This window comes from Ornithorhynchus anatinus, chromosome X5 (genome assembly GCF_004115215.2).
Source record: "Ornithorhynchus anatinus isolate Pmale09 chromosome X5, mOrnAna1.pri.v4, whole genome shotgun sequence".
Classification (NCBI taxonomy): domain Eukaryota; kingdom Metazoa; phylum Chordata; class Mammalia; order Monotremata; family Ornithorhynchidae; genus Ornithorhynchus; species Ornithorhynchus anatinus.
Genome location: NC_041753.1, coordinates 30,129,934 through 30,145,617, shown reverse-complemented (window position 1 = coordinate 30,145,617; position 15,684 = coordinate 30,129,934). Strand labels below are relative to the sequence as shown.

General features: G+C 45.9%; 1 protein-coding gene and 1 non-coding gene across 4 annotated transcripts in view; both read right to left on the bottom strand.

Moving 5' to 3' along the window:
* The window catches only part of SRFBP1 (serum response factor binding protein 1), an 88,604-nt gene extending 77,474 nt beyond the window's left edge, over positions 1–11,130 (bottom strand). For 2 of the 3 annotated variants that reach the window (XM_029056133.1, XM_029056136.1), the window contains exon 1: positions 11,012–11,130. In XM_029056133.1, the coding sequence (XP_028911966.1) occupies positions 11,012–11,047 (36 nt within the window). In that variant the 5' untranslated portion in view covers positions 11,048–11,130. Of the gene's footprint in view, positions 1–6,752; positions 6,907–11,011 lie in introns of all 3 variants that reach the window. The other variant, XM_029056134.1, reaches the window with a different exon arrangement.
* Positions 11,131–15,170: 4,040 nt separating this feature from the next.
* On the bottom strand, positions 15,171–15,308 carry LOC114808284. The gene has a single exon (XR_003756131.1). It is a non-coding gene; the product is annotated as a small nucleolar RNA SNORA7 (small nucleolar RNA).
* Between the last annotated feature and the right edge of the window lie 376 nt (positions 15,309–15,684).

Genomic DNA, 15,684 nt, shown 5'->3' with positions numbered 1-15,684 from the left:
AGAAACGGTTGGTGCACAGTGTGTGGCGTTATAACATGTGAGCACAAAGCACAAGCTTTCCTTACTGTGGGGTTTTGCCAGAAGACCCCACTACATATTACAGGAGAACTGGGTGAACGGTGAAATGCTCTCTCAAAGGTCATGAGTTGCTCTCAATCACGGCAGCACCGTCTAGTGGAAAGATGTCTGGGAGTCAAAGGACCTGGGTTCTAATCTCAAGATGGGTAAATCACTTCACTTCTCTGGGCCTCAGTAACCTCATCTGTAAAATGGGGATGAAGACTGTGAGCCCCACGTGGGACAATCTGATCACCTTGTATCCTCCCCAGCGCTTAGAAGGGTAAGCACATAGTAAGCGCTTAGCAAATGCCATAATTATTATTATTAATCCCAGCTGTACCACCTGCCAAGATTTTGGCAGGTAATCTTGGCCAAGTCACTTAACTTCTCTGGGCCTCTGTTTCCTCATCTGTAAAATGGAGACTCAACACCTGCTCTTCCTCCCCCTTAGACTCTGAAGGCCCATGTGGGAAAGGAATTGTGTTCAACGTGATTATTCCATATCCATCCCAGTGCCAAGTATGGAGTTTGGCATATAAAAAGCACTGAACTAATACTCCCATTATCATTATAATTACCATCATTACTCCAGGAAAGGGGTGTAAGGGAAGTGGCTGGGACACATTGAACTGCCTCTGGAAGTACACGCAGCTGTGGATGGAAGCACTGTAGCCACTTCATTCAAGTTCTACTCTGCCCAGCCCTCTGGGCACAAGTGCTGAAGTGGAAACGGCAGGGGAGAAACTAGACCGGGAAGGGGCAGCAGAAGCAAAGTGGACACTGGTGCCTGAACTGCATCCAGAAACGGCACGCCAGCCAGGAAGCTTTGGCGTGCCAATCTCCGGTACATAAGTCAGGGTTGCCAACACCTGTCCACAGCATCCTGCTACCCTGTGAAGGGGCACACCCACCTTTAGCTCTAGTTGAAAATCAGAGTTGTAGGGGATGCAATATAGAGTTTGGGGTTGGAAAATTAAAGTTAGAACATTAGCCTGTGAAAATCGAACAAAGCTGAACAAAGAAGAGGCCCTCTTAGGTCTGTGACTGATTTCAAAATCTTCTTTAGGGTCAGAAGAAATGTCCAGCTACCTTAAAAAGGAGTACACCCAACTGAAGACCTTCTGAGTCAGACAGTTTTACTTAAAGAGGAATGTGTTGCCTTGTATTTTCCCCCACTGTTATATTTTCCATAAAAAGCCAAGAGACCAGATCCCACTAAGAGGGAAATGCATTCTTTAACAGTAATTCAGGAACTTTATCTACAGGTTGGAAGACTCAGTTCCTGAAACCAAAACAGGGCAGAGGTAGCAAATCCAAGAAATGATTTTCCCTATTTGCCACGGAGAATCCCCCTTCCCTCTCCTACATCCAGTGTCTGGCCGGAGCCTAGAGAATTAAGATTGAGGTGTTTCAAGGGGCTCGGCGTGACTGTGGGGCTGGGGTTGTGGGGAGGCCTTGAACCCAAACGACACCTAGAGAACGCCGTGGGCTCCCACAAGCCTTGATCGGCTACGGTAACGGCGAGGCTGCTCTTGGCATTGCAGGGCCTGGTGCGAATCAGCTGGCATGGCTGGAGAAGAGAAAAAGTGGTGAGGATTTCAAGATTGGAGTTGTGTTGGAAGGCCGTGAAAGCCCTCTTGTTTCCAGTGGTCAATCGATCAAGAAATGGTATTTATCAAACACTTACTGTGTGCAGAGCACTGGACTAAGTGCTTGGGAGAGTGCAATACAATCGGGTAGGTCAACATGATCTCTGCCCTCAAGCAGCTTACAAACTGGTAGGAGAGACAGATGTTAAAATAAATTACAGACAGGTGAAGAGGCCAGAGTGGAAGGATATGTGCACAAGTACTGTGGGGTTTTGAACTGCTTAAGGGGTACAGAACCAAGAGCATAGATGACACAGAAGGGTAGGGAAATGAAAGGTTAGTCGAGAAAGGAGACGGGATTTTAGTATGATCTTGAAGGAGGGGAGAGTGAATGTCTATCGCACGTGAAGGAGGAAGGAGTTCCAGGCCAGAGGGTGGCCCTGAGCAAGGGATCAGTGGCAAGATAGATGAGATTGAGGCCCATTCATTCATTTAATCATGTTTATTGAATCCTTACTATGTTCAGAGCACTGTACTAAGCGTTTGGGAGAGTACAATTTAACAATAAACAGACATTCCCTGCCCACAATGAACTTACAGTCTAGGGGGACTAATTAATATAAATAATTAATATATATAATAATTAATATAAAAACACATCAATATAAATAAATTACAGATATGTACTTAAGTGCTATGGGGCTGGGGTGTGGGGGGATGAATACAGGGAGCAAGTTACAGTGCCACAGGAGGGAGTGGGAGATGAGGAAAAGAGGGCTTAGTCAGGGAAGGCCTCTTGGAGATCTGCCTTCAATAAGGCTTTGGGTGGGGGGAGAGTAAATGTCTGCCGGATTTGAGGAGGGAGGGTATTCCAGGCCTGAGGCAGGATGTGGGCAAAGGGCCGGTGGTGAGATGGATGAGATCAAGGTACAGTGAGAAGATTGGCATTAGAGGAGTGAAGTATGTGGGCTGGGTTGTAGTAGGAGATGAACGAGGTGAGGTAGGAGGGGGCAAGCTGGTTAAGTGCTTTAAAGACAATCGTGAGGAGTTTTTGTTTGATGTGGAGGTGGATGGGCAATTGCTAGAGTTTCCTGAGGAGTGGGGAAATGCGCTGAACGTTTCTGTGGAAAAATGATCCAGGAAGCAGAGGGAAGTATGGACTGGAGTAGGGGGAGAGAGAGAGAAGGTCAGCAAGGAGGCTGATGCAGTAATCAAGGCAGGTTAGGATAAGTGATTGTATTAACTTGGTAGCAGTTTGGATGGAGAGGGAAGGTCATATTTTAGTGATGTTGGGAAGGTGGAATGAACAGGGTTTAATGATGGATTGAATATGTGGGTTGAATGAGAGAGAGGAATCAAGAATAACGCCAAGTTTATGGGCTTTTGAGACAGGAAGGATAGTGGTGCTGTCTACAGTGACGGAAAAGTCAGGGGGAGAACAGGGTTTGGGTTGAAAGATAAGGAGTTCTGTTTTGGACATGTTACGCTTGAGGTGACGGGAGGACATCCAAGTAGAGATGTATTAAAGGCAGGAGGAAATAGAGATTGCAGAGTGGGAGACAGGGCCGGAGGAGGAGATTTGGGAATCATCTGCACAGAGATGGAGTTAAAGCCATGGGAGCCAATGAGTTCTCCACAAGAGTGCATAGATGGAAAATAAAAGGGGACCCAGAACTGAACCTTGAGGGATTCCCTAGGTAGGGGGTGGGAAGCAGAGGAGCCCGCAAAAGAGACTGAGTATGAGCGGCCAGAGAGACAAGAGGACAACCAGGAGAGGACAGTGTCGGTGAAACCGAGATTGGAGGAGGTGGTCGACAGCGTCAAAGGCAGTTGAGAGGTCCAGGAGGATTAGGATGGAGTAGAGGTCGCTGGATGTGGCAAGGAGATCATCGGTGACTGTTGAGAGGGTGGTTTCTGTGGAATGAAGGGGACAGAAGCCAGATTGGAGAGGGTCACGGAGAGAATTGGAGAGAGGAATTGAGTGAGTAGGTTGGTGTTAGAGGAGCCAAGTGTGCGGGTTGGGTTGCAGTGACAGATCAGTGAGGTACGGTATGGGGGGAGAGCTGATTGAGCAATGACTCAGTGATGACTCTACTGCCTCAGCACTCGCCCTGGGAAAATGGGAATTCTGTTGGTTAGCGTGAAGTCTGGTGCAACTGCCTCAAATCAACTTACTCAGGGACAGCTGTACTAATATAATGGGGGCTAAGTGGCAGTACTGAGTACTGATATTTGATATTAATACGCACCTCTCTCTCCCCCCAACAGCTGCTTCTTCCATCTAAACAGCCACTGCATTGGTTCAAGCACTTCTCATATTCCCGCTTGACTACTCCATCAACCTCCTCACTGATCACCCTACCTCAACAGTCTCTCTCCTCTCCCGTCCACGCTTCACTCTGCTGCCCGGATCATTCTTCTAAAATGTCATTCTGTGTTCATCCCCATTCGTCAAAACTCTGCAGTGGCTGCCACTCCTCTCTGCATCAAGCAGAAACTCTTGACTAGTGACTAAGGCTCGCCATCAATTCTCTCCTTTCTACTTAGCCATTCGTTCCCTTCAGCACAGTCTCTGTTCCTTTCCAGCTGACCTAGTCACCTGTGCCTCGTTCTAATCCATCCTGCCACCAACCTCTTGCACAAGTTTTTTCCACTACCTGGAATTCCCTCCCCCTTCATATGTGACAGTTCTCAGCTCCCCCCCATGTTCAAAGCCCTTCTGAAATCACAATTGCTCCAGAAGTCCTTCCCCACTTGCTAATTTTCCCAGTTTATACCCACTCACAACTGCCACTGCCACACTTTTGTGCCTTGAATGACTTAAAATGTTCTCGACCTCTGTAGCTCATATATGTATTTTACATACCCTGTTACTTAAGCACTAATTTATGCACATATCACCTTCTTTTTCCTCCTATCTATAATTTTGGTTTCCGTCTCCCATGCTCAATTGTAAACTCCTTGAAGACAGGGATCATGTCTACTAATTCTATTGTACTCTCCTAAATGTTTAGTATAATAGTCTGTATCCAGTAGGTGCTCAATACATACTACTGACTGACCAAGGCTGTGACAAATGCCAACAAGAGCCATGAACCATCTATGGAGAAAAACTGCAGATGTTGCAAAAATCTGGGCGACCATAGACCTAAGTTATTGGATACCTACAGTGAATGAACTAACTTTGTCTCCAACTGCTGGAAAGGACAAGAAGCTTGTTATGGGCAGGGAATGTGTCTGTTTATTGTTATATTGGACTCTCCCAAGTGCTTAATAAAGTGCTCTGCACACAGGAGATGCTCAATAAATACGACTGACTGAATTCAAGGACCTCAACAAATACCAGATCATTTTGTTGGATTTCATAAAAACCATAAGGGCCTATAAAAGCCTCCTTCTCCATGCTACAGAATGTTCTTTTTGAAATTTTAAAGCAAATTAAGAGGGACAATTTAGGAACATGTAAATACAATTTGAACAAAGGTGGTCAAACTAGGATTTTTCCTATGGTAATTTTTCATATTCTGGTAACTGAGTTTTGTTTGTTTAGAGTTTCTACGTCAAATTTGCACAATTACAAAATTTAATCATCTAAATGGAGGAGTTACAATTAATATTTTATAAACTTTTGTTTAGAGTTTCTACGTCAAATTTGCACAATTACAAAATTTAATCATCTAAATGGAGGAGTTACAATTAATATTTTATAAACTCTTATTTTAGATGTCATTGTGTGCCAACAGCAGCTACTCTTCTTGGGTAGCCATTCCGCAACTATATTTAACTTGTATTAGTAAAACATTAAACAGTCAGTTAAAGAATATTTTCTTCACCCAAGGAATAGCTATTTTCTCCTCCAAGAAAAATCTTATAAAATACTCCTTTATCCCCAGGTCACAGCTGGTAAAAGCTATCCAACCTCATGGAACTTGCTCTAAGTACACGGATTTTAACTGATATTTTTAGTCTTTGATTTAAGCCATAAACCATGTAATTTTCCTAGAATACAGGGGCTGCACTCTTGCAGAACCCCATATTAAGAAAGTCAGTATTGACTGTGTGCAAGGCCCCAAGCATACATAACCGTTTGTTCCAACACAATGTCACACTGCAGCCAGACAGGTTGATGTTATCGGAAGAAAGTTCCCCAATTCTGCTGTCCTGTTCTAGCCAAAATGCATAGTGAAAACACATGTTGGCAGAACTGTGGAGGCTACTTTAGATGACAAAAACACAGGAAGTTAAACATAAATGGGCGAAATGGCACCACAGTTCCTGAATATGTGCTGCCACCTAGCAACATTTTTCAGGACCAATATCAACACAAGACTGGTTTTCCTCCTCTGGATTGCTACCAAAACATCCAGAGGACAAACAATACAAAACATTGAGGCACAACCCGCATCATAATGCCTGTCTCAAAAAGGCCAGGTGGTGTTCAGCTAAGAGTGTTGAAGTACTTGTCCTATTGCATTTGTTTCCACTTGATCGAACCAAAAATGTAACTTTTCAGGGACTTGCTTGCTGAGGACTAGGAAGCAAAGACATAATTATGCACTTGGGACTGGGTGGAAGTATTGCTGCCCTTTATAGGGAGAGAAGCCAGCCATCCCAAGAGGCTTCATTGGCCCTCCAGCTACCTGCCCCACATTCCAAAGGAACAGTTACTTGTGTAAATGCAAGGCTGCACTCTGCAACTCCCTTTAGAAGGCAAGAAGCAGTCAATAGGGATTATACTGTAGTGAGAGAAAACTTCACCTGCAAGCAAATTGTCAAAATAGAAGGGCAAGTCCCCTCTGCTACTCTCCTACCGGCTGTGCCATCCGCCAACAAGGCCGACGTGAGCAGGGCAACTCGTTCCACAGAAATGACGTTAAAATATCATTTAAAAGGTCGGAACGTAGCAGCCGTTGCAGTTTTCACTGCCCACGACAACCAACAATTTCTCAGGATTCCTGCCAGGCTGGCCTTCCTCACGGAAAGCCCTAGGTGGTTTTCATTCAGAAACCTTCACAAAAAAGCCAGGTTTCCTGATCCTAATGTCATCTCCCTGCCATTGGCCCGACAGCACTACTAATTATTTACTAAGTCAAATAACAGTACCTTCTCCCTGGGCAGGGATTCTACCCATCCCACTCTGCTCCTGGCCGACTTCTGCTGAGACCTGCGATTATTGTAGTTCCCCAGTTTGCTCTTAGGCTTGCTTTGCAGCTAAGTCTGGAGACCATCTCCCCACTCCAGGCCGTACTTCACTCTGCTGCCCAGATCATTTAAAAAAAAAAAAAAGAGTTCAGTCTATGCCTGCCCACTCCTCAAAAACCCACCCACCTCCACATCAAACAGAAACTCCTGATGATTGGCTTTAAAACATTCTATCAGGTCACCCCCACCAATCACAACTACTGCAATCCAGCCTGCACATTTTGCTCGACTAATTCCCACCTACTCAATGTACCTGGATCTCATCTATCTCTCAGCAGACCCCTTGGCCACATCCTTCTTCTGGACTGCAATTCCCTCCCCCTTCAGATCCGTCTCTCCCAAGCACTTAGCACAGCACTTAGCATATAGCAAGCACTCAATAATACCACTGATGATGATTCAAAGTCTTATTAAAATCACATCTCCTCCAAGAGGCCTTCCCCATCTAAACCCTCATTTTCCCTAATCCCTCTTCCTTCATCATCACCTATACACTTGGAAAGATACCTTTTAAGCACTTGATAGTCACCTCATCCACAGCACTCCTATACATAACAACAATTTTAATGTATGCCTTCCCTTACAGACTTTAAATTCCTTGTGGGCAGGAATGTGAATTCCAACTCTGTGGCATTACACTTTCCCAAGTGGTTAGTACCATGCACTGCACACTGTCAGCACTCAATAAACACCACTGATTGATATTTATTAAGCACTTATGATGTGCCAAATGCTGGGATAGATACAAGCTAATTAGATCAGACACAGTCCCTGTCCCTGCCCCACACAGGGTTCACAGTCTTTAAGAGGGAGAGAAAGAAGCACCTCCATTTGAAAGATGAAGAAACCAAAGCACAGAAGTTAAGTGCCTTGCCTAAGGCCACACAGCAAGTGACTGAGCCAGGAACAGAAGCCATATCTCCTGATTCCCAGACCCACACTCTTTCCACTAGGCCACGCTGTCTCATCATGCTCATGTCACTGCTGCACAGCAAAGTTGAGCTGAGAGAGAGATGGGACTAGCATGTAGTACGTGGAATGTCAGTGAATAATCTACTGTTTTTCCTACCTGTGCCACTACTCCCCTTCTCCACTTGAGGTGGTGTGGATGAATGGAAAGAGCACAAAATCAGGAAACCCGAGTTCTAGCCCCGGCTCTGCCAATGGCCAGCTGTGGGACTCTGGGTAAGTCACAACTTCTCGGTGCCTCTGTTTTCTCATGTGTATGATGGGCAAAAAATAGCTCTTCTCCCTCCCTTTTGACTATGGGCACAGCTTAAGACAAGGACTGTGGTGCAATTAACTTATATCTACCCCAGCATTTAGCATGGTGTTTGGCATGCAGTAAGAGCTTAATCAATGTCATTATTATTACTGATACAGTTAAGATTGAACTACAAGCCTTCATTAGGAGAAAACTGAGCAAGATAAAACTAAAGTCTGATTAATCTTGTCCATCTTGAGTTGATTTAAAAACAAACCAAATGCAAACATCACTACAAAACACACAGCTTACCTACTCTCCAGACATGTCTTCCAAAAACTAAGAGCACAATTGCAAAGGATTGAGTTTAAGCTCTCTCCGAACCCATTCGCATGCCATTCTGGGGCACTCAAAAGAGGGTTTTCTGCTAAAATGGGTTTAAATATTTTAAGTGTCTTGCTAGCCCTACTACTCAGAGGAAAGGGTGCCCTTCTAAAATATGCTCTTCTAGAATACATCATCCTTAGTGGTGTCATGAATGCTTTCCTGACAAATCCTCTGCTAATGCATAATAGTAACTGTGGTATTTGTTACTATGTGGAAAGAGCATAAAACTGGGAGTCGGAGCATCTAAATTCTAATCCCAGCATCGCCACTTGCCAGGTGTGTTACTTTGGGTATGTCATAACTTCTCTGGGCTTCAGTTCCCTCATCTGTAAAATAGGGATTAAGCGTATCTGTTGCCAAATTGTACTTTCCAAGCACTTAGTACAGTGCTCTGCACACAGTAAGCGCTCAGTAAAACTGAATGAATACCTGTTCTCTCCACTATTTCAACTGTCATTCCAGTGAAAGACAGAGATTGTGTTCAATTTAATAATCTTGAATTTGTCCCTCTGTGCTAGCACACAGGAAGTTCTTCAATGCCAATTCTACCACGTGCCAAGAACTGTACTAAGCGGTGGGGTAATAAGATAATTAGGTCCAACACAGTCTTTCCCACATGGGGCATACAGTCTGCAGGGGAGAAGGAGAAAAGTTATTTAGTAGACTGCAAGTTTGCTGTGGGTATGGAATGTGTCTGTTACATTACTGTATTGTACTCTCCAAAGAGCTTAGTACAGTGCCCTGCACACGATAAGGGCTCAACAAATATGACTGACTGATTGATCCCCATTTTATAGATGAGAAAACTGAGTCAAATAGAGGTTAAGTAACTTGCCCAGTGGCACACAGTAGGCAAGTGTAGAAGCAGTGTGGCCTAATGGACTAAGCACAGGCCTGGGAGTCAGAAGGGCCTGAGTTATAATTCCAGTCCGTCACTTGTCTGCGGTGTGACCTTGGGCAAGTCACTTAACTTCTCTGTGACTCAGTTACCTCATCTGTAAAATGGGGATTAAGACTGTGAGCCTCACAGTCTGATTACCTTATATCTACCGGAACTTAGAACAGTGTTTGGCACAGAGTAAGTGCTTAACAAGTACCATAATTATTATTATTAATCCCCATTTTACAGATGAGGTAGCTGAGGCACAGAGAAGTGACTTGCCCAAGGTAACACCGCAGATGAGTGGCAGAGCTAGAGTGGCAGAGCTGGAATCAAGACCCAGGTTCTCTGACATTCAGGCCCAGGCTCTTTCCATTAGGCCTCGCTGCTTCTCGCATGCTGTATTGCATATTCGTCCTTGTCTTTTAGTGTTTCATTGTTCCCAATGTGTCTGTCGTCTCCAGTCCTTCCCACAAAAACAACAATAATAATGGCATTTAAGTGTTTACTATGCGCTAGGCACTATCCTAAGTGCTGGAGTAGATAGGAACTAATCGGGTTGGACATGGTCCCCCTGGGGTTCACAGTCTTAATCCCCATTTTACAGATGAGGTAACTGAAGGACAGAGAAGTTAAGTGACTTGCCCAAGGGCACACAGCAAGCAATTGGCTGGGCAGGATTAGAACCCAGGTCCTCTGACTCCCAAGACCTGGCTCTTTTCCTTAGGCCTCACTGCTTCTTCATGTGATATGCTGTTAAAAATAATGAGTTGGGGAGTAGGGGGAGAGGGGTTTGGCAGCGGGGAAGGGAGGGATCCATCTTCACATGAGCGATTTCGATTCTCACCATCGAGACTGTGCTCAACCATATCCCCCTCTAGTAGGCTCGTGGTGGGCAGAGAATGTGTCTACCACCTCTGCTAGAGTAATATTGATAGTATTTGTTAAGCGCTTACTATGTGCCAGGCACTGTTATAAGAGCTGGGGTAGACACGAGTTCACAAGGTTGGACATAGTCCCTGTGTGGCTTAATGGAAAGAGCCCGGGCTTGGCAGTCAGAGGTTGTGGGTTCTAATCCCGGCTCCAGCACTTGTCGGCTGTGTGACTCTGGGCAAATCACTTCACTTCTCTGTGCCTCCGTTACCTCATCTGTAAAACAGGGATTAAGACTGTGAGCCCCACGTGGGACAACCTGATGACCTATCTACCCCAGCGCTTGGAACAGTGCTTAGCACAGAGTAAGCGCTTAACAAATATCCTTATTATTATTACATGGGGCTCACGCTTTTAATCCCCGTTTGTGGCAGGTGAGATAACTGAGGCACAGAGGAAGTGAAATGACTTGTCTAAGGTCACACGGCAGACAAACGGATGAGTCGGCATTAGAACCCATGCCCGCGCTCTAGCCACCACCCCACGCTGCTTCTCTTACGGTGTACTCTCCCAAGCGCTTCCTAGAGTGTCCTGCACTCGGCAGGCGCTCAATAAATACGATCGCGAAAAGCCCGCATGGCCGAGGAGAAGCCAGAAATGATGTTTCCGGGATGGACACGTGAGATCGCATCCTTAACTTTTGCTCAACACCCCGCGCCCGCCCCCGGCGGCTCCGGGGCGAAACGTCCCCTCCCCGCCAATCGGCACAGCCCCCGACCACGCAAAGTCCGCCTGCCGCTTCCCTTCGATGCTCACTTCATTGTTCAGGTTCAGGGTCTCCATTTCCGCCATCGCGTCTCCCTCCAAAGCGGGATCTTTCGCTCGCCAAACCGCTGCGGTCGCCTTCACGTGGGGCTGGGGACTAGGCGGACTGCGCCTGCGCGGGTTTTACGGTAACCCCGCGCAGCTCTTTTTTGTCGGAAGGAGGGGGCGGAGCCCGTGGCCGGCTAGTTCCGGCAGTGGAAGGCGGTGTCACGAAAGCGCGTCCGGAGCGGTGCTCAGTGCACTGTTTTTTCCTCTTTCGCGGGGAACGGACGAGCTGGGAGGAAAAGGGTTAAAGAACGGAGGCTTGGACTTTAGGAGTTTCATAGTGGGGGTTGGCTCTGCGAGGTGCGGGAGCCCAAAAGCGCGCCGGCCCCACCGTCCCGCTTGTCCTGAGCCTTCTCATTCATTCAATCGTATTTATTGAGCGCTTACTATGTGCAGAGCACTGTACTAAGCGCTTGGAATGTACAATTCGGCCACAGATAGAGACAATCCCTGTCCAATGACGGGCTCACAGTCTAGTCAGACTAAGCCCCCCTTTTTCTCAACTCCCCATCGCCCCCCTTCCCCGCCCCAGCGTACTAGTGTATATATGTACATATCTCTAATTTTAGTTATTTTTATTAATGATGGGTATAGATCTATAATTCTTTTTATTTGTAATGATGCTACTGGTGCCTGTTTAAAGCTCACCTCCTCCAAGAGGCCTTCCCAGACTGAGCTCCCCTTTTCCCTCTGCTCCCTCTACCCCCCCTTCACCTCTCCTCAGCTAAGCCCTCTTTTCCCCCCTTTCCCTCTGCTCCTCCTCCTCCCCCTTCCCCTCAGCACTGTACTCGTCCGCTCAACTGTATATATTTTCATTACCCTATTTATTTTGTTAATGAGATGTCCATCACCTTGATTCTATTTATTTGCTATTTTAATGAGTTGTTCATCCCCTTGATTCTGTTTATTGCTATTGTTTTTGTCTGTCTCCCCCGATTAGACTGTAAGCCCGTCAAAGGGCAGGGACTGTCTCTGTTACCGATTTGTACATTCCAAGCGCTTAGCACAGTGCTCTGCACATAGTAAGTGCTCAATAAATTCTATTGAATGTTGACTTGCTTTGCTGTCCCTCGCCCCCTTTCTAGACTGTGAGCCTGCATTGTCTCTTTGTTGCCGTGTTGTACTCTCCCAAGTGCTTGGTACAGCGCTCTACGTACAGTAAGGGCTCAATAAATACGACTGAATGAATGAATGAGCCAGGTAGTTCAGTCAGAAGTGGTAGGAAATGGAGCCGAGGGGGAAAGGGATTGAGGGCTACTCCTTGGGCTTGGGGAGACCCCAGCAGTTTGCCTGTTCTCTAAGTGAACTGTGAGCTCCAGAGGATGGCATGGGAAGGTTTTACAACCCCCAGGAAGTTTGGTCTGGATAATAACAATGGTATTTGTTACACACTTATTTTGTATTTGTTTTTGTTAAGCACTTACTATGTGCAGAGCACTGTTCTAAGCGCTGCGGTATACAGGGTAATCAGGTTGTCCCACATGAGGCTCACAGTCTTAATCCCCATTTTACAGATGAGGTAACTGAGGCACAGAGAAGTGAAGTGACTTGCCCACAGTCACACAGCTGACAAGCGGCAGAGCTGGGATTCGAACCCATGACCTCTGACTTCCAAGCCCGTGCTCTTTCCACTGAGCCGCACTGCTTCTCTAATGTGCCTAGCACCATACTGAGCGCTGGGGTGGATGCAAGCAAATCAGGTTGGACACAGTCCCTGTTCCACATGGGGTTCACAGCTTTGATCCCCATTTTACAAGTAACTGAGGCACAGAGAAGCAAAGTGACTTGCCCAAGGTCACACAGCAGACATGTGGCAGAGTCGGGATTAGAACCCAGGACCTTCTGACTGCCAGGCCCGGGCTCTATCCGCTACGCTGATGAAACTGATGTATCTGCTGAGGCACGTAGTATCACCTTTTTACAGAACAATAACAATTCGATGTTCATTGGCAACTTTGTCACTTTTCCAAATGAAAATGAATGGCACTTGTCATCAAATTTTCAGGTATTTTTTTTTGACAACAAATAAAAAGCTAAATATGGCTGATTGCCAGTGGAAACACAATTTCTGGGTGCAGTCCAATGGTGCTGCAAGATTGTATGACCAGATCATTCAGCCATGTGCCTCTATGTGCCTGTTACTTTAAATACCAATTATCAGTGTCCTGAAAATAAATGTTCCTCCCAAATAAAGTTCAACCAGAAGGAATTGTCATTTATCCTTTGTAACTATCATATGTAATCTCTTGAATTGTTCAATCCCATCACAGGTTGGCACAAGTAATTTGACAGGGCATTACACCATTGGCTTTAAAGCACTCAATAACCTTCTCCCCACCTACCTCACCTCACTACTCCTACTACAACCCAACCCACACACTTCGCTTCTCAAATGCTAACCTTTTCACTGTGCCTCGATCTCATCTACCTCACCGTCAACCCCTTGTCCACGTCCTGCCTCTGGTCTGGAATGCCCTCCCTCCTCAAATCTGACAGACAATTAGGCTTCTCTCCTTTAATGCCTTATTGAAGGCACGTCTCCTCCAAGAGGCCTTCCCTGACTTAGCCCCCTTTCCTCTTCTCCCACTCCCTTCCATGTCGGCCCGACTTGCTCCCTTTATTCATCCCCCCTCCCGGCCCCACAGACTTTACGTACATATCTGTAATTTATTTATATTAATGTCTGTCTCTTCCCCCCAACCCCCCGCCAGACTGTAAACTCACTGTGGGCAGGGAATCAGGGAATGTGTCTGTTTATCATTAAATTGTACACTCCCAAGCGCTTAGTACTGTATACTGTAAGAGCTCAACAAATACTACTGAATGAATGAAGGAACTTCTGTTCAGCAACACCCTCCAAAAAAATAAAAAGCCTTGAAGCAATAACGTTTATAATTGTATTTTTTAAGTGCTTGCTATGTGTACACTGTTTTAAGTTCTGGGGAATGTACAAGTTAATCACATCTAACAAAGCCCCTATCCCATATGGGGCTCATGGTCTAAGTAGAAGGGAGAACAGGTACATTTTTACAGTTGAGGAAACCCAGGCACAAAAGTTAAGAGATTTGACCAAGGTTACACACGCTACTGGCAGAGCCGGGTATAGAACCCAGGTCCTCTGACTCCCAGGCCCATGCTCTTTACAATAGACCACCACAGTGTTCCAAGATGCAAGGTCATTATGTTGGCTGTTGTCCCTGTCCAACAAGGGGCTTAGAGTTGTTTTTATAGGGCTGTATTATATGCCATTCCTGATTAAGCCATGTTATCCCCTACTCCTTCCTCTAGTGTCCCCTAAGCACTTGGATCTGTACCCTTCAAGCACTTGAAATTCACCCCACCCTCAGCCCCAAAACACTTATGTACATGTGTTATTTATTTTAGTGTCTGTCTCCCCCTCAAGACTGTAAGCTCCTGGTGGGCATGGAATGCTTCTACCAACTCTGTTGTATTGTACTCTTCCCAAGCACTTAATAACAATGCTCTGCAAACACAGTAAGGACTCAAATAAATGCTTGGGAAAGTACAACAGAATCCATCAATGGGTGGTATTTATTGAGTGCTCACTATGTGCAGAAAGCTCAGGCAGGTAAAATACAACAGAGATGGTAGACACTTTCCCTGCCCACAAAGAGCAGAAGCATAGGAAACACTCCCTAAGCACTCCTAAGAATTAGAGGTTTACACTCTAATGGGGGAAGACATAAAAATATTCTGGAAACAGTGCTAAGAGTGGATGTTATAAGTACATAAATTCTAGAGGCCACTGTTGGTTTAATAGCTGTTACATGCGTCTCTGGGTGTTGGTAAATTAGAGGAGTCGGGTGGGAGGCTGTATAATCCACTGCATAATAATAATTGTGGTATTTGTTAAGCACTTCTTGTCTTATGCCGTCAAGTCATTTCCGGCCCATAGCGACACCACCGACATAGCTCTCCCAGAACGCCCCACTCTACATCTGCAATTGTTCTGGTGGTGTATCCATAGAGTTTTCTCGGTAAAAATCCCTAAGTGGTTTACCATAGCCTCCTTCCGCACAGTAAAGCTGAGTCTCCGCACTTGATTCTCTCCCATGCCGCTGCTGCCCAGCATGGGTGAGTTTTGACTTGTAGCAGATTGCCTTCCAATCGCTAGCCACTGCCCAAGCTAAGAATGGAATGGGTATGCTTATGCTTGACTCTCCCTCCTGTAGCCGAGACTGGTAGAGGACTAGAAACTCTCCAGGTGCGACCCTGAGAGGTGTTTTAAGCGCTTAGTATGTGCCAAACCCTGTTCTAAGCGCTGGGGTAGATACAAGGTAATCAGGTTGTCCCACGTGGGGCTCACGGTCTTAATCCCCATTTACAGATGAGGTAACTGAAGCACAGAGAAGTTAAGTGGCTTGCCCAAGGTCACACAGCAGACAAGTGGCGGAGCCAGGATTAGATTGCATGTTCAATACACATGCATGCATGTGGTGTACATACACTGTATGACATAAATCAATGGTAATTGAGCGCTTACTATGTGCAGAGCACTGTACTAAGTGCTTGGGAGAGTACAGTTGAACAGAGTTGATAGACATGTTCCCTGCCCTCAAGGAGCTTATAGTCTAGATAGGGAGGTAGAAGTTAAAATA